This window comes from Cetorhinus maximus, chromosome 8, assembly GCF_964194155.1.
Source record: "Cetorhinus maximus chromosome 8, sCetMax3.hap1.1, whole genome shotgun sequence".
In the NCBI taxonomy this organism is placed as follows: domain Eukaryota; kingdom Metazoa; phylum Chordata; class Chondrichthyes; order Lamniformes; family Cetorhinidae; genus Cetorhinus; species Cetorhinus maximus.
The window spans coordinates 41,617,182-41,635,969 of NC_135886.1; the positions used below are offsets into that span (position 1 = coordinate 41,617,182).

The 18,788-nt window shown below is 43.6% G+C and overlaps 1 protein-coding gene across 1 annotated transcript in view; it reads right to left on the bottom strand.

The window, feature by feature from the left end:
- LOC144683575 (differentially expressed in FDCP 6 homolog) overlaps positions 1-18,788 on the bottom strand; it is a 169,443-nt gene that overhangs the window by 104,637 nt on the left and 46,018 nt on the right. Inside the window, exon 2 of the mRNA XM_078546726.1 lies at positions 5,743-5,883. Coding sequence (XP_078402852.1) covers positions 5,743-5,883 — 141 coding nt within the window. The remainder of the gene's footprint in view (positions 1-5,742; positions 5,884-18,788) is intronic.

Genomic DNA, 18,788 nt, shown 5'->3' on the forward strand with positions numbered 1-18,788 from the left:
ACTCAACACAAAAGCCAGGCTGTAAAAGGACCGCCAAAAATAAACTGTTTCAAAATGTGGTGCAATAAAAGAGGGAGAAAACAAAAGGGAAATAAACAGAATTCTCAGTGTTGACTTAACCCTACCCATCAGGAAAAACGAGCTCTGTACACCATGCATTGACTACATCAGTGAACACTACCTAACTATACTAGCAATGTTAAACTGGAACATGCCCAGATGGAACAAACCTCCAAAAACCTTAAATCTTCCCCCTCAGCAGTGTGAGGCTGCTCACTCGAATAGTAAACAGCTTCCTACCAGATATTGACTGGCATTTACCTTCAGTAGTTTCAGAAGTGCTGAGTGAAGCCAATTTGCCAGATTTTAAGGTACCTCTTTGGCTCCAAAAATAAACCTGATATAAATGAACCAAAGTGAGCCGATTAAAACCTCTCGCCAAATAAAATGCAGATCAGCAAACCACATTACACACAACTGTTAAAGAACAAAAACAGTCAATGGTAAACAAGGGTGGGGGAATCATGAATACAAGAAACAAAGCACACCATGTTAATGAATGAATGAATTAATTTAATAAGTAGACTAGCTAATAGAAGACTTAAGATCAGGGAGATGGGGAAAGAGAATGCAGGGAGTCTACGTGGGAAATATCCACTACTGAATTCATCTAAAGCACCTCCATACAACCAAACCAATATATATGGTATCCAGAGCAGGGAGGAATGCGTTGGAAGTGCCATGGCCAACCTTAGGACAGATGGCAAGAAATATTTCTTTACTTCCTTCTGGCAACAAAATTATCTAGTTGTCAGAGTTGTGCAAATATACACACGATATGTATAAGGGCTCAGTGAGTCGCCATCAGTGCAAAAACTTATGTGGCCATCCTGTCACCACCACTGAAAGTCAGCAGGTTCCAGTCCAATCGGTAATTTATTGAATCTGTGTGCATCTTTCCTTTGATGCAAATATGGAAAAATCGTATTTTTGTATTTTTAATTCTGATTGTACAAAGCTGAGATCCACAATTCACAGTATTATTTGTTATTAAATTTCTAACTCTGAAAACCTGGGGCAGAATTTTACGTCCCGTGGGCGGGAGTGAGCCTGACCAGATCAGGAGTAAAGTAGAGTACAATAGCATCGGGCCAGCATCCCGACGTCACTTTGCTCTCGTGCGATATTTCAGTCAGCATGCACGTGAAAGAGTCGGCAGTGTGCCCGTCGGCAATTAAGAGGCTTATTAAGGCCATTAATCAATTTATTTAATCCTATTTTTCGCTGCCTGTCCAACTTTACGGCTGGAGGCCAGGCGGCCTTTGCATTTTTTAGGAAACTTCATCCACGGGCGGGATGAGGTTTCCAACAGTAATTTAAATAAAAATTAAAATTTTTAAACATCATTTTTAATATGCCCCTGTTCAGGTGACTGAGTCACATCTGGGCACATGTTTCCCTTATTTTTAAAATCTTTATTTTTAATTGTGACATTTTTTTTAGCTCCGAGGCAACTCTGTACCTTCAGGGAGCTTTCAATGTGCGCTCCCCCCTGCACAGGCGCAGACTGTAGCGCTCGCGCTCCACCTGCCCCAACCCCGGCAGCGCTGAGCATTTCAGTGCGCCTTTCACGCTGGCTGCCCGTTAATTGGCCAGCCGGCGTGAAATCGCAGTTGGGGCCCGATCGCGGGCGGCGGTCCGTTTCTCGGCTGTTCCCGGGCCCGCGCGCCCGCCCACCCACCGCGTCTATCCAACGAAGAGAAAATCCTGCCCCTGGAGTCACATATAGGCTAGACCGGATCAGGCTGGCAGATTCCTTCCCAAAAGGGATTAGTGAACCAGGTAGCTTTTTACAATGATTGTTGTCATGGTCACCATTACTGGGACTATCTTTATCATTAATTATTAATTGAATTTAAATCACACCAGCTGCCGCGGTGGAATCTGAACCCAAGTTCCCAGAGCATTAGCCTGGGCCTCCAGATTACTAATCCACTGACTTTACCACTATGCCACCATCTCCCACTCCCTCATGGAAGTTATTCATTTAAAACCAGTTTATTTTGAGTTGTGGGCAGTTTTGTGTCGTGCAATGAACCCATAAGTTAAGAAACACAAAGCTGCGTTGAACCAATCTTGCTGGTAAGAACCCATCAAAAAAACATCTTTTCAAAATATTTTAATTCTATAGAGGACTGTATATTTTCTATTTGATTAGGGAATCAGTAACAGATGTCCTGTGGGAACAGGTAATGGCACATGACCTGAGGGAGCTTGAGAGAAAGTAAATAAGAAAATTAAAAGGGGTGGGTTGAAGTCAGTCAGGGACTTCAATTTTGAAAGGGTTATAATATAAATGAACTCAACACTGATGAATAAACATGCAGTTGGAAAAATAGAGATGTGCAAGGTTTAGGTAAGGTGGACAAAGAAAAGCTGTTTCCATCAGCTGATGGTACAAGGACTCAGGAACGCAGATTTAAGGTTTGGGCAAGAAGTATGGAAGGGTGTGAGGAGGACCTTTTATTACACAGCAAGTGGCAATGACCTGGAACTTGCTGTCGACGAGGATGGTGGAAGCAGAGATGATCAATGATTTCAAAAGAAAATTGGACGAGCACTTGAACTTGCAGGGCTACAGGGATAGAGCATGGGAATGGCACTAATTGGATTGCTCTACAGGGAAGCCAGCACAGACTCACTGGGCTGAATGGCCTCCTTCCATGATGCTATGACTTTATGACACTTACCCAATTCCCTTTAATTAACTTGAATAGCCCAATGGTTCAAGAAACATCAAAACTCGGTACAATACTGGGTGCGGAACTGTTTGGAAGGGGGAACAACTGGTAGTTAATTTGTTCATTGTGCCTCTGCTAAACAAGACTCCTTTTTTTGTTTCATGGGATGCGAGTATCGCTGGCAAGGTCAGGATTTGTTGCCCATCCCTAACTGCCCTTGAGGTGGTGGTGGTGTTCCCAGGCATCTGCTGCCCTTGTCCTTCTAGGTTGTAGAGGTTGTGATGCCATTGAAGGAGCCTTGGTGAGTTGCTGCAGTGTATTTTGTAGATGGTACACACTGCTGCCACTGTGCGATGGTGGTGGTGGGAGTGAATGTTCAAGGTGATGGATGGGTTGCCAATCAAGTGGGCTCCTTTACCCTGGATGAGTTGAGCTTATTGAGTTGTTGCATCTGTACTCTTCCAGGTAAGTGAGGAGTATTCCAACACATTCCTGACTTGTGCCTTTTAGATGGTGGACAGGCTTTGGGGAATCAGGAGGTGAGTTACTCTCCACAGAATTCCTAGCTTCTGATAGCACTGTCAATGAGACCTTCCTGCACTTCGCTGATGATTGAGAGTAGACTGATGGGACAGTAATTGGCTGGACTGGATTTGTCCTGCTTTTGCGGGCATGATATAACCTGGGCAATCTGCCACCTTGTCAGGTAGCTGCCAGTGTTGTAGGTGTGCTGGAACAGAATGGCTAGATCGAAGCCAGTTCTGGAGCACAAGTCTTCAGCACTACAGCTGGGTGGTGTTGGAAGCAATGTTCCCTCTAAGCTGTGCAGCTGCACAGCAACCTGAAAGTTCACGCATAGGTCGGCACAAGTTGACTCCCTTAAGTTACCGCGCATCTACGACAGCTGAAAATAATCTTATGGGCCAACATACTTAAACGAATCAATCACACGCTACAAGAAAAATTAGAGGGTTGGGTGATCAGGGCCCAGGGCTTTTAATGTATCCAACATACTCAGCCATTTCTTGATAGCATGTCGAAAGCATTAAATAGGCTAAAGACTGGAATCTTTGATGGTTGGAGGAGGCTGAGATGGATTATCCACTCAGCACTTCTGGCTAAAGATGGTTGCAAACACTTCAACTTTGTCTTTTGCACTCATGTGCTAGGAGCCATTATCATTGAGAATGTGCATGTTCATGGAGCCTCCTGCAACCATTAATCGTCCACCACTGCTTAAAACTGGTTGTGGCAGGACTGCAGAGCTGTGGCCTGACCCGTTTGCAATCCTGTGATGTGGTTTAACCAGATTGGAACCTCATTTTCCAATATGCCCGAAGATGTTCCTGGCATGATCTTCTATACTCCTCATTGAACCAGGGATGCTCCCCTGTCTTTTTTTTATTCTTTCACAGCATGTGGGCATCACTGGCTAGGCCAGCATTTATGGCCTACCCCTAATTGCCCTTGAGGTGGTGGTGGTGGTGAGCTACCTTCTTGAACCGCTGCAGTCCCTGTGGTGTAGGTACATCCACAGTGCTGTTAGAAAGGGAGCGCTAATGGTAGAGTGAGGCATATGCTAGGCTATGAAGTTACAGATTGTGTTTGAATACAACCCTGCTGCTGCTGATGGCCCACAGCACCTCATGGATGTCCAATTTTGAGCTACTAAATCTGTTCTGAATCTAACTTATTTTAGCACAGTGACAGAACACGATGGACGGTGTGCTCAGTGTGAAAAGGGGATTTTGTCTCAAGGTTGCACTTAAGGGGGCGCTAAATAAGTACAGGAGGGAGAAGGGAAAGAAAGTTATGCTGATGAGGTTAGATGAAGTAGGATGGGAGGAGGCTTGTGTGGTGCATAAATATCAGCATAGCCTGTTTCTGTACACTATACTCGATGTAAGGTTCAAACATTTCAGTGCAATGAACTCCATTAAAGGAGCTGGGAAAAATCCAAGCCAAGTACATTTGGTGGTCAGGGTAATATTCACACAAACATCCTACACTTGTCTGAAAAGTCAAAAGAAGATTCAAACCTCACAGAGATAACAGAGCATCAGATATAGAGCACAATACTAGTAGGCACTTGTTTCAGGTCAACAACTCATTTAGTCAGGAAAGTCCTGTGACGTACTTCACTAAGTGCATAGCTCAGGAAGTGCATCAGAACTGAAAGAGCTTCCCTACGCCCACCCACCACTCCCCCCCCCCCCCCCCCCCCCGCCACACACACCACTAATTGGTTAAAACATGGTTCTTATGCCTCTGAGGCTTAAATTCATATCAAACTGCATATCTAAAAATAAAGAACACTTTTCCAAACATTTAAGCCGAAATGCAGCTGTATAAGACTAAATGCAACAAAAAAAAGAGTTTAATATTAACACTGGAAATCTGAACTATATCTAACTCACAAATATATGGTGACAATAGAAATACAAAGCAGCTAATTAAGCGGGTGCCCAATCATGGAATCACATCTAACAGTAGATGTTCTGTTTTGGGTTTTACAAGCCCAGGCCTATAAATTCCAGTTGCTCTCTCCATGGCAATGCCTCAGCCAATCAGAGTTGACATGCCAACCAATCAGCACCCCTTTTCTCCTGTAATATAAATTGTTGTGATTGCTTGAAATTTGACATTCTTGCATTTTTCCTGATTGGGGAAGACATAAAGCTTTGACATCATGCCTTTCTTTTCAGCAATATTTAACTTATAACCCAAGTACTGAGGAAAGTATTTAGTAGAAGGCCAGGCATTGTCATTAAGTCTGGAATGATATCTGGGCTTCCCTAGGCAGTGAGTATTGCAATGTCATCCAAGACATCATAGATAGATTCCCTCCTGCAATGGTCAACTGCACCAAGTAAACAGAATAACATGACCTTCGTAGAGTTAGTTTCCTACTCTCCTAGAAACAGGGAATTAAACAGTCCTAAAATCATAAATGTTAAACAAAGAGAGAGACAAAAACACATATTTGGAAAATAAAGGTTACCTTATCAAGGATGTATTTATTGAGATACGGCATATAACCCTGGCTGGAGACAGGCCCATCATCATCATCTCTGAAATGCTCTTCAAGTGCCACTGGGTCATGTGGGATGTGCAAGACTGTGCAAAGATTATGAGACAAGACCTAGAGAATAGTAACAAGCAAAGTTACTAACTTCCTTTTAGAGTCTCAAATGACTGCCAGCACACTTAATCAGGCTGTCAAGTTCTGCATCCACTTCCTTACAAGTGCTGTTAGACAGCCATAGTGAAATATTTCCTGCAAAAATATAAACATGTGCTTTTCCTCTACCGCTGATTCCAATGCGCCACACTATTAATCTGCAAAACAACTTGTGCAATGTTGAGTAGCAGTGTGTCGAATAGGCCCTTTAAAATTGTACCCACGCTATTTCAATTAAAGCTGTGAGTTTTCATCCCAGAGGTCAGCGTTTATATACTACCTCCCACAATTCAGTGATATGGTGGGTTAGTCTTGAGTCGGTGGTAGCATTGTCACCTCGGAATCAGGCAATTCTGGGTTCAAAACCTGCTCTCAGCACGTAATCCAGGCTGACACTTCAGTGTAATACAGATTGACTGCTGGACTGTCAGAGGTGCTGTCTTTCAAAGAGACATTAAATAGAGGTCTCATCTGCATTCTTGGTGAATCGTAGAGTTGTTGCAGCACAGGAGGCCTTTTAACCCAAATTGTCCATGCTGGCTCTCTGTAAGAGCAAATCAACTAATCCTATTCCCATGCTCTTTCCTCATAGACATGCAATTCTTTTCTTTTCAAGTGCTTATCCAATTCATTTTTGGCAGCCCTGCATGAACCTGCTTCCACCACAATCCCAAACGGTGCATTCCAAATTCTATCCATTCACTGCTTAAAAATGTTTTACCTCATGTTGCTGTCGCTTCCTTTGCCAACCACTTTAAATCTGTGTCCTTTGGTGCTCAACCCTTCCACCAATGGGAACAATTTCTCTCTATCTACTCTGTCTAGATCCCTCATAATTTTGAACACCTCTATCAAATCCCCTCTCAAGCTTCTCTTCTCCAAGGAGAACACCACAAGCTTCTTCAAAACTAACGCACGCTGCAGATGCTGGAAATCTGAAATAAAAACAGAAAATGTTGGAAACGCTCAGCAGGCCTGACAACATCTTCGGAAATAGAAACAGAATTAATGTTTCAGGTCAGACGATAGTTCACAGACCCTGGAGCATTAACTCTGTTTCTCTCTCCACAGATGCTGCCAGACCTGCTGAGCATTTCTAGCATTTTATGGACATACAAACAAGGAGCAGGAGTAGGCCATTCGGCCCCTTGAGCCTGCTCAGCCATTTAATAAGATCATGGCTGATCTGATAGTAACCCCAAATCTGCATCCTGCCTACCCCTGATAACCCCTTGTTTACCAAGCATATATCCACCTCTGCCTTAAAAATATTCAAAGACTCTGCTTCCACCGCCTTTTCAGGAAGAGACTCACGACCCTCAGAGAACAAATTTCACCTCATCTCCGTTTTAAATGAGTGACCCCTTATTTTTAAAAAGTGATCCCTGGTTCTAGATTCTCCCACAAGAGGAAACATCTTTTCCACTCCACTCTGTCAAGACCCCTTAGGATCTTAAGGGTTTCAATTAAGTTGTCTCTTACTCTTCTAGATTCCAGTGGATACAAGCCTAACCTGTCCAACCTTTCCTCATAAGACAACCCACCCATTCCAGGTATTAGTCTGGTAAACCTTCTCTGTACTGCTTTCAACACATTTATATCCTTCCTGAAATAAAGTTACTGATACTGTACACAGTACTCCAAATGTGGTCTCACTAGTGTTCTATATAATTGAAGCACAACCTCCCTACTTTTGCATTCTTTTCCCTCGCAATGATAACATTCTATAAGCTTTCCTAATTACTTGCTGTACCTTCATACTAACCTTTTGTGATTCACGCACTAAGACACCAAGATCCCTCTGCATCTTGGAGCTCTGCAATCTCTCACCATTTAGATAATATGTTTCTCTTTCATTATGCCTGCCAAAATGGACAAATTCACATTTTCCACATTATACACCATTTGCCAGATCTTTGTCCACTCACTTAATCTCTTTAATCTTATATTTTCTGTTTTGATTCCAGCTTCTCCAATCTCTCCAAATAACTTGAAGTCCCTCATTCCTGGAACCATTCTTGTCAATCTTTTTTACCCCCTCTCTAAAGCCTTCACATCTTTCCTAAAGTTTGGTGCCCAGAATTGGACATAATACTCCAATTGAGGCTGAACCAGTGTTTTATAAAGCTTTACCAGAGCTTCCTTGTTTTTGTATTTCATGCCTCTATTTCCAAATTCCAGGATCCCATATGCCTTACTAACCACTTTCTCAACCTGCCCTACCACCTTCAATAATTTGTCCATATATAACGCCAGGTCCCTCCATCCCTGCACGCCGTAAAGAAAATGAATATTTAATGGTGGACGTAAAACATCTTATGGTACTATTCCAGAGGGCAGGGGATTTAGAGTCATAGGGTTATATTTCTCCTGGTGTCCTGATCAATATTTGTCTTTCAACCAAGATCACGGAACAGATATTTGGTCAGTTATCTCATCACTATTTGTTTGACCTTCCTGTACACAGATTGGCTGCTGCAAGTCCCTACATTACAATAGCAATTACACTTCAAAAATACTTCAATGAATAGGAAGTGCCTTGGGACATCCTGAGGTCATAAAAGGCCTATATATAAATATCTTTTCTTTTTTCTTTTATATGTACACACTGCTGAGAATGAATCCAAATGGGACGGTAGATGACTGGAAGCAAATTGGATAGGAGACAGAAAGGATAGGTCTGGTAGGCCAATAGGCAGGGAGGGAAAGACTTCATCAAGACATGGAGAAGGCCAAAGGGGAAGTCAGAAGCATGAGGGGCATCAGACACTGAGGACCAAGGGTATAAAATGGATATGAAATAAACGCTGGGTGCTTTGAGTTGGTTGTCGATTAAAATCAATGAGAGTGAAAATGTGTGGGCAATCTGACGCAGATAGCAAGTTGAAGATCTATCCTACGTGGTCATTCTTCAGATGTCAGCCTAGAAAGGCATGTTTTTTGTGCCTAGTCTCATATGATCTCAGCAGGTGTCACTGGATAGAGACAAGGAGCCAGAGTGCTGACAAATATCTCCCCCCTCCCAAGCCCAGAGACACTGAGGCTCTCAACACTGGCTTGTCTCGAGATCAGTTGACTCATATGAACAAAGGATCAAGTTGAAATGTACCATATCACAAGGGATACACTTTCCAAATGTTGAATCCAGCAATATAAGAGAACCCTCATTGTTGTCCAGCATCCTAACAATAATGTCTAATATTGATAATGATCAAAAGAAAGAGGGAAAATTATCACTTCATAAAAAATTCAAAATCTTACCAAGTATAAAGTGTGAACGTATGATTTGTCTGTATCAAATATAAAATATCTAATTCTGAACTATGATATTAATGGTTTTGTACTTCAAATAGCTTCTATTTTTCTGTTGCAATCTCCATTCCATATTGCTGGATCCTTCACCTCCAGCCTAGCTGACACACTGAGTTCTCAAATTTATAATTTGTGTGTGATGAATGTTGACCAATTACTTGTTGTTTGTTCCCCACTCATCAAAGCCTTTGACAAGGTCCCACATGGGAGACTTATAAAGAAGGCAAATGCATATGGGATACAGGGTAATTTGATAAAGTGGATTCAAAATTGGCTTAGTTGTAGGAGACAGAGGGTGATGGCAGAAGGATGCTTTAGTGACTGGAAGCCAGTGTCCAGTGGCGTACCACAGGGATCTGTGCTGGGTCCTCTATTATTCGTCATTTATATAAACAACATAAATGACTATGTGGGGGGTAGGATTAGTAAGTTTGTGGATGACACAAAGATTGGCTGGGTGGTTAATAGTGAGGTTGAGTGTCTTGGGCTACAGGAAGAGGTAGACGGGATAGTCAAATGGGCAGCTAAGTGGCAGATGGAATTTAACCCTGAAAATTGTGAGGTGATACACTTTGGAAGGAGTAATTTGACAAGGAAGTATTCAATGAACAGCATGGCACTAGGAAGTTCTGAGGAACAAAGGGACCTTGGTGTGTGTGTCCATAGATCTCTGAAGGTGGAGGGGCATGTTAGTGGGGTGGTGAAAAAGGCATATGGGACACTTGCCTTTATCAATCGAGGCATAGATTACAAAAGTAGGGAGGTCATGTTGGAGTTGTGTAGAACCTTGGTGAGGCCACAGCTGGAGTACTGTGTGCAGTTCTGGTCGCCACATTATAGGAAGGATGTGATTGCACTGGAGGCGGTGCAGAGGAGATTCACCAGGATGCTGCCAGGGATGAAAAATTTAAGTTATGAAGAGAGGTTGGATAGACTTGGGTTGTTTTCGTTGGAGCAGAGAAGACTGAAGGGCGACCTGATCGAGGTGTACAAGATTATGAGGGGCATGGACAGGGTGGATAGGGAGCAGCTGTTCCCCTTAGTTGAAGGGTCAGTCACAAGGGGACATAAGTTCAAGGTGAGGGGCAGGAGGTTTAGGGGGGATGTGAGGAAAAACTTTTTTACCCAGAGGGTGGTGACGGTCTGGAATGCGCTGTCTGGGAGGGTGGTGGAGGCGGGGTGCCTCACATCCTTTAAAAAGTACCTGGATGAGCACTTGGCACGTCATAACATTCAAGGCTATGGGCCAAGTGCTGGTAAATGGGATTAGGTAGGTAGGTCAGGTGTTTCTCACGTGCCAGTGCAGACTCGATGGGCCAAAGGGCCTCTTCTGCACTGTGTGATTCTGTAAAAGTCACAAGCACAAGCGGAACAGTACCCAAGCTGGGCTATATGCGATAATGCATCAAGAGGTTGAGAAATGCAGAAGGGAATCAACATAAATCATGCATTAAGATGCATTACATCCCTTAAACAAGCTAGAGTTCCAATCTCACATAAGCCTGACTGGTAGTTGGTCAGTGCACGATTTGCAGGTGCCCAATCCGTCATGTACTGAATCCAGCCTGATCATAAGGCAGTAAGCTAAAGGCATGGGAAATGCCATTAGGACAAATTCCCACTGTTTGAAGAACCAGGCATTGTGGGCTTGTTTGGAAGCAGTTGTGAAGGCCACAGAACTATTCAGGACTAAGAATATAACATTAGGAACAGGAGCAAGATTAGGTCATACAGCCCATTGAGACTGCTCCGCCATTCAACAAGATCATGGATGAACTTTTACATCCACTGCACTTTCTCTGTCTTAAGCCCATATCCCTTTATTCCCTTAGTGCCCAAAAATCTATCATTCTCAATCTTGAATATACTCAATCACCGAGCATCCACAGTCCTCTGGGATAGAGAATTTCAAAGATTCACAAGCGTTTGAGTGAATAACTCTTTCATTCATTCATGGGTGTGGGCATTGCTGGCAAGACCAGTATTTGTTACCATCCCTAAATGCCCTCGAGAAGGTAGAGCCACCTTCCTAAAACACAGCAGTCCATGCAGTGTAGGTACACCCACAGTGCTAGCAGGGAGGTGGTTCCAGCATTTTGACCCAGTGGCAGTGAAGGAACGGTGAGATATTTCCAATTCAGATAGTGTGAAACTTGGGGGGAGCTTGCAGGTGGTGGTGTTACCATGCACTTGCTACTCTTGTCCTTCTAGTTGGTAGAAGTCATGGGCTTAGGAGGTGCTGTTGAATAAGCCTTGGTGAGCTGCTATAGGGCATCCATGAATGGCACTCTTGGTGGAGGAAGTGAGTGTTTAATATGGTGGATAGGCTGACAATCAAGTTGGCTGCTTTGTCATGGATGGTATCAAGTTCCTTGAGTGTTGTTGGAGCTGCATCTAGGCAAGTAGAGAGTATTTCATCATGGTTCTGACTTGTGCCTTGTAAGTGATGAAAAGGCTTTGGGGAGACAGGTGGTGAGTGACTTGCTGCAGAATTGCCAGCCTCTGACCTACTCTTGTACCCACAGTGTTGATGTGGTTGGTCCATCACTGCTGATGATGAGAACAGACTGATAGGGTGGTAATTGACAGGATTGGATTTGTCTTGCTTTTCGCAAGCAGGACATACCTGACAATTTTCCACTTTGTCGGCTAAATACCTGTGTTGTAACTGTACTAGAACAGCTCGGCTAGAGATACCCCTAATTCTGGAGCACAAGTCTTCAGCGCTATAGCTGGAATGTTGTCAGGGTCCATAGCCCTTGCTGTATCCTATGTCTTCAGTTATCTCTTGGTATTACATGTAGTGAATCAAATTGGCTGAAGACTGGCATCTGTGATGCTGGGGACCACAGGAGGATGCAGAGATGGATCATCCCCTTGGCACTTCTGCCTGAAGATGGCCATAAATGCTTCAAGCCTCATCTTATGTGCTGGGCTCCGCCACCATTGTGGGTAGGGATGTTCATGGAGCCTCCTCCGCTGGTTAGCTGTTTAATTGTCCACCACAATTAAAGACAGGATGTGGCAGAACTGCAGAGTTTTGATCGGACCTGTTGGATGAGAAGCACTTAGCTCTGTCCACAGCATGCCACCTCTGCTGATGAGTCCTATGCTGTAGCTTCACCACATGGTCACCTCATTTTTAGGTATGCCTGGTGCTGCTCCTGGCATGCTCTGCTACACTCCTCATAGAAACAGGGTTGGTCTCCGGGCTTGATGGCAATGTGTGAGGGATATGCCGGGCCATGAGGTTACAGATTGTGATTATATACAGTTCTGCTGCTGCTAATGGCCCACAGCACCTCATGGATGCCCAGTTTTAGCTGCTAGATCTGTTTTGAATCTATCGCATTTAGCATGATGGAAGGTGTTTTGTGTGAAGACTGGACTTTGTCTCCAAAGGAGTTATACGCTGCACACTCCTGCCAATATTGTCATGGACAGATATTTCTGCAACTGGTAGATTGGTGAGGATAAAGTCAAGTCTATTTTTTTGTGTTGGTTCCCTCACCACCTGCTACTGGTGCAATCTGTCAGCTTTGTCTTTTAGCAATTGGCCAGCTTGGTTAGTTTTGGTGGTACCAAGCCAAAATTGGTGATGGATATTGAAGTCCTCCACCCAGAGTACATTCTGTGCCCTCCTTACCCTCAGTGCTTCTTCCAAGTGGTGTCCAACATGGAGGAGGACGGATTCATCAGCTGAGGGAGGGCGGTACGTGATAATCAGCAGGATGTTTCCATGCCCTTGTTTGACCTGATGCCATTAGACTTCATGGAGTCCGGAGTCAATGTTGAGGACTCCTAGGGCAACTCCCTCCCAGCTGAATACCACTGTGCCACCACCTCTGGTGGGTCTATCCTGCCAGTGGGACACGATATACCCAGGGAAGAGCCTGGGAGATTGGCTGAAAGGTATGATTTTGAGAGTTTGACTATGCCACGCTGTTGCTAGACCAGTCTGTCAGACAGCTTTCTCAATTTTGGTCCAAGTCCCCAGATGTTAGCAGGGAGGGCCTTGCAGTGCTGACTGGGCTGAACATGCTTTGTTGGATCTGAATTCAGTGCCTAAGTCAATGCCAGGTGGTCCGTCTGTAGTATAGTTTATCACAGCAGTTTCAATACAACTGAGTGGCTTACTAGACGATTTCAGGCATAAGTTAAGAGTCAACCACATTGCTCAATTTCTCCTCATCCCGGTCCTAACTGGCTAGTCCCTAGTTCTACAGCCTCCAGCCAGGGGCAACAGCTTCTCAGCCACTGCTCTGTCAAGCCCTCTAAGAATTTTATACATTTCAATGAAATGCTTTTAAACTCTGGACAATATAGGTCCATTCTACACAATCTCTCCTCACATCTCTCCTTTTGGAAGAAGCGAGGCTGAGGAGGGAAGCTTTCTTTGGCAGTGACGGCCACAGGCCTCCAAGGACAGCAGCCTAGGAGGAAAGAGAGTAAGTACCCTCCTATGTGCTGGCTCTGCATAATCACACACAAGGAAGCAGGTCAGTCAAGATATGAGAACCCACTTCCATCTTACACTCTGCATGACACTACAATAATCTGACCATTGCACAATCTTAAATGACTTAGAAACTTTACCACAAATGCCCATGAGTATACGAAGTATACTTTACACTTCCCAATCTTGTGAAATTGTGTTCCTACATGCACTCAGCTCAACAAATTTTCCCATCTAATCTAACTGACTGTTGCAAGTGCAGTACTTCACTGGACCCAGATAGGTAATAATGGTGCCATTCGATATAGTCATATAAATCCATTGCCATGGTGAGGGAGTGCCTTGGAATAGTGACATGGTTGAATTTTGGACAGAAGACGCTGTCCCTCAGAATGCCTTTTCCGATGCCAGAAAGCACAAAGTCTCAGGGTGTGCACTGAGCAGCAGATGTGTCACCGCATGTAGTAGGTCCATCCTCAGGACTCAGCTGCGAAAAGGTGAGGACCAACTCAATTCCAATCGAGTCCCATTGATACACAGCATCCAGTCTCCTCATGAACTAATATTGCTGAGGAAGCATGTACGTGAGGCACCAGATTAGGGTTAAGAGGATAAAGTTCACATACTGTCAACCAAGGGGGAGCTCTCTAACATTCAATTCATCGAATGGTTTGAATGGTAATGGTAGATGCATGAGCAGCAGTGAAACAGGAAGGGATTGCTTCAAGGTGAGTGTGTTGTGAGGAGGGCATGAAGAGAATGTAGTTGGAACAATTATGCAGGAAGCACATTGCAAATTAAGCAGTCTGTTTTGGGTAGCTGCATTAATTGCTCTCACAGCTGCAAAATGCTTTGCTTCCATTCTCTCTTCATGCTGCCCTTGGGGGCCCCTTCCTGTGTTCTGCTCCTTCCTATTCCATAGCCAACAGTTTGTGACTTGCATCACAAGGCAGCAATTCTTGAAATTTTCACAATATTGCAGGATGTCTCTGGATCAATAGAGGCACCTGAAGCATTGCTTCAATATGCCAATGGGACAGACTAGGATTACTCTGGTCAAAGCACACAACTCACTATATCTGCATGCAGCTGGTGTCCTGCATACCAGAGGTGCCATGTATGATGGCTGCACATTAACAGCCTTGATTTCTTCAAGGAGTCATCCTGATGTTTATTTTTTTGCAAATTCAAAAATTGCTGGGACACTGGACTGCCTGTCAAGTCAAGCGATTACCAGCAATAATGTGATGCTGCAAGCAGAACATTGAGTGGAACAGTCAATCCTTTTCCATTCATGTGAATCATGTCCCATGGGCACAAGAGCACACATTGTAACTCCCTGCACATTTGGAAGCCTGACAACCCTCACAACAGTGTTGGTTGTTCATAGGGAGGAACCTGAGTTGTGATGCTCGAGCAAATAATGCATGAGACTTGTTTCATGCATCTTTGCACAGTTGATAGTCAAAATACCCCCAGTGGTCATAGCCCATAACAATTCAATGCAGTTGTGTGTTACAGCTGCAGCCCTGCACACAGCATGAAACATATCTCCATCACAGCATCCCTGATGAACCAAAGACTCTGCAAGCACAGCACCTTGGGTATGGGTGGGGGGGGGGGGGGGTTACATGCACCTGCACCAGTATTTCATAGTGTCGGAGTACTGATATATGGGTGAAATACACCTTAACCATAGGCTGACCTTCTCATCATCTTTCCGTTGATCTTCCTCCCAAAAGCACAGCAGAAATATTACAGGTTTCTCAGTGGGAAACTCATCATGCAACCAGCAGGAGTAGAAGGCAGCAGCACAAGATAACCACAAAAGCACCTTACATGTCAAGGGGGAAAAATAACAAGACAGAAAAGTTTCAATGATTGCTTGACGATGTTGCAATCTCACTACTGATCCTTTGAAATTTGTGTGCACCTGTGTAAATTAAACAATGTGAAATTGGTGTAAGCGATGGCTAATTGAATGAATATTAAGCATTGCTGAAAAAAGAGACACATCTAAGCTTTTCATCTTGCACTCAATAGGACAGTCGCAAGTATACAAATAAGGGGAAAACAACAATTTATACTGTATGTGAAGAGAGTGCTGATTGAGTGGTAAGTGGAGTGCCATGGAGAATGCACCAGTGATGGTGACTGACAATTAAGTGCCAAGCATTGTTTGAAATTTAAACCAGGCAGCTTGACCCTGATTGGTCAAGGCATTGCCCTCAAGAATGAGTCAGTGAATGGCTGTCACTTATTTTGTTTAGCTGAAACAGGCACAATGTATGTACATGTTCTTTCTGTCTGCAAAGAACAGGACCCTGTGTATTAATGTATGTAGCTTCCAGTATTCGCAAATGGACGCTGCAAGTCCACTGACAATCTTAACTTGTATGTCAGCGTCATTCTTAACACACTATGAATTACTTAGCAAATGTTGTCCAATCGCGGAATCACATCTAATGCTGGACACTGTTTTTTGAGTTTTGTAAGCACGGACTGGTTGGGTACAATCCGTACCCTGCCCATTGCGAACAGTGGCTGGGACATGCTGTTTGATATGATCCGCCAGTCTTTGGTATGTGTGGCCTACATACCTAGCATCACACTGGCACTGAAATTCATATACCACATTACTCATTTGTACGATAGGCAGAACATCTTTTTGACTTGATAGCAGCATCCTGTTAGTGGCGAATATCACTCGTATTGCTACTGCAAAGTAGTACCGTGGAACAGCTAGCTTCACCTGTTGCTCAAATTTTTGAGACACATTGCCCTTCCAGGGTAAATCTGAGGTAGACTGGGCACTTTTCAGGGCCGAAAGCAATGGCCTTAGGCTCATTCATGAGTTTGGGTGATATACAGCATGAAATGACCTGAGCAGGGTAACTATTATCCTGCAGGATGCCTTTGATTCGCCCTATTTCAGCATCAAGCTTGCATGGTGAGCAAATGGCTCCAGCCCTATTTACAAGGTTGCTGATAAGTCCAATCTTACAGCGTGTGGAACTGTAAGAACCCCAACGCGTATATTGGCCATTGAAGGCTTGTAGTAGGCTGTAATAGAGAACCACCTGGCAGATTTCTCAACTAGCACGTCAAGGAAGGGGAGTTCATCTGACTGTTCCATTTCAAAGATGAATTTGTGCACAGGATGGAGCCCATTAAGACATGTAAGGAAATTGTTACACGTAGCTGCAGATTTTAATATAGCAAACATATCATCCACCTATAGGAAATATGCAAGGGGTAGGAGGTTAGGTGTCATTCCATCAAAGACACGTTTCTCAAGGAACCCAACAAAGATCTTTGTGAGAGCTGGGCCTAGAGAGTATCCCACAGCAATATCATCTATTTGGGCAGACATGGTGTCATTAAAACTGAACTGCGCAAGTTGCCAAGTTCATACGTTCAATGAATACTGATTCATGCAAAGGTGGAGGGTCTAGATAGTCATGATATAGTGCTGCAGCGCAAATATCTAAGCTTTCCTTAAGTGGAATATTGGTGAATAGGCTAGCAATGGAAAATGAGCACACAGACACAGCGTTGCTATTGATATGCAAGTCCTGTAAGGCCTTCGCAAATGTGAAGGAATCCTTCACTGTGTATGTGGAAAACTTAGTCGAAACTGGTTGTAACAATTTGCCTAACCATTTGGCCAATTCATGTTGTGCAGAATCGGTCATAGATAAGATAGGGCGTAAAGGAACATCACTTTTGTGTGTCTTGGGCAGCCCATATGTACGCGGACATTGTGAACCGTGATGATGAATCCAGCCATATATATCACACGGTGGCTCATCACTCTTACACATGTCCAACAAGCGTTTTTTTAGCTTATCTTTGAGCAAGGCTGTCCGGTCATGTTGAGTGGCCAATCCAAGGGATACGAATTTGTCGTTAAGAATGGTGTGCATTTTGTTGACATAGTCACACTTGTTAAGGATGACTATTCCCATCCCTTTGTCAGGTTTACTGATGTGTATGTCTGGGTTGGTCTTAAGGCCTCACAATGCTCTAAGACATGTCTGTTGCAAGTGAAAGTCGGACAGGTCATTCAGAATCCCGCAATATGTGCGCTAGATCAGTTAGGCACGCTTTCAAGGATTCAGTGTCTTCAGTGGATGCTGGTTTGTGGCAGGATAGTTGGGAGTAAAGGAGTTCGAACTCAGCAAATACCTCTTCCCATTTGATTTGGGATGAAGGCACACCAAAATTGAAACCATGCACAAGAACAAACTCCTTGCTTTCTGAGAGTACATGGTCTGAGAGATTTCTTACGTGTTTAGTGGCATCATTAATCGCATTGCTAAACCGCTTCAGCTTAAGTCAGTTTATGGTGTGGACATGTTTCAAATGGGTACTGTTTATGGTGCAGTCATCTACTGAAGCAATATAGCGGCATAAACGGATCAAATCGAAAGATGAAAGAAATTTGCACACCTCAGACCAAGAGCAGTGTAGGACACAGCATAAATTAGTAACCCAATACCAATCACTGGTGCATTCTCCATGGCAATATCACTTGCCAACCAATCAGCATTCTCTTCACATTCAGTTGCTGTTTTCCCCTTATATTGGTAATCCTGTGAGATGTCCTGATGAGTGCAAGATGAAAAGCTTAGACATGTCTCTTTTTTTCAGCAGTACTCAAGCTCTGCACTGCCAAATGAATATTAAATAATTACACGGTAATTTATATGCCTCTACAAAATTCCCACCACCTAATTCTTATCACAGGATCACAAAAGTGGCAAACTTGCCAGAGATCTAGCTAACAGAGCTCAGCCAATATTACATTCTATACATAATATTACGTACTTTTGTTTGGGACATGTTGTTGCTATGACAAGAATAAATGCAAGGTGAGTTCCTGCAACTGATTATATGCTTTGAAGGGGAATAACATTATACCATGGGAGTTGAAATACACTGATGTTGGGTTTTGTTTAAGTGCATGTTAGAGAAGAAATAACAATGTTTTAAGTTTAATATTGCAAAGCCTATGGATTTTGCATTTTGTTTGAGGGAAATTGAACTGCTTTCCCTTATACTGCTGCTATTTTATCTCAGTTGAGGGATTTTCATT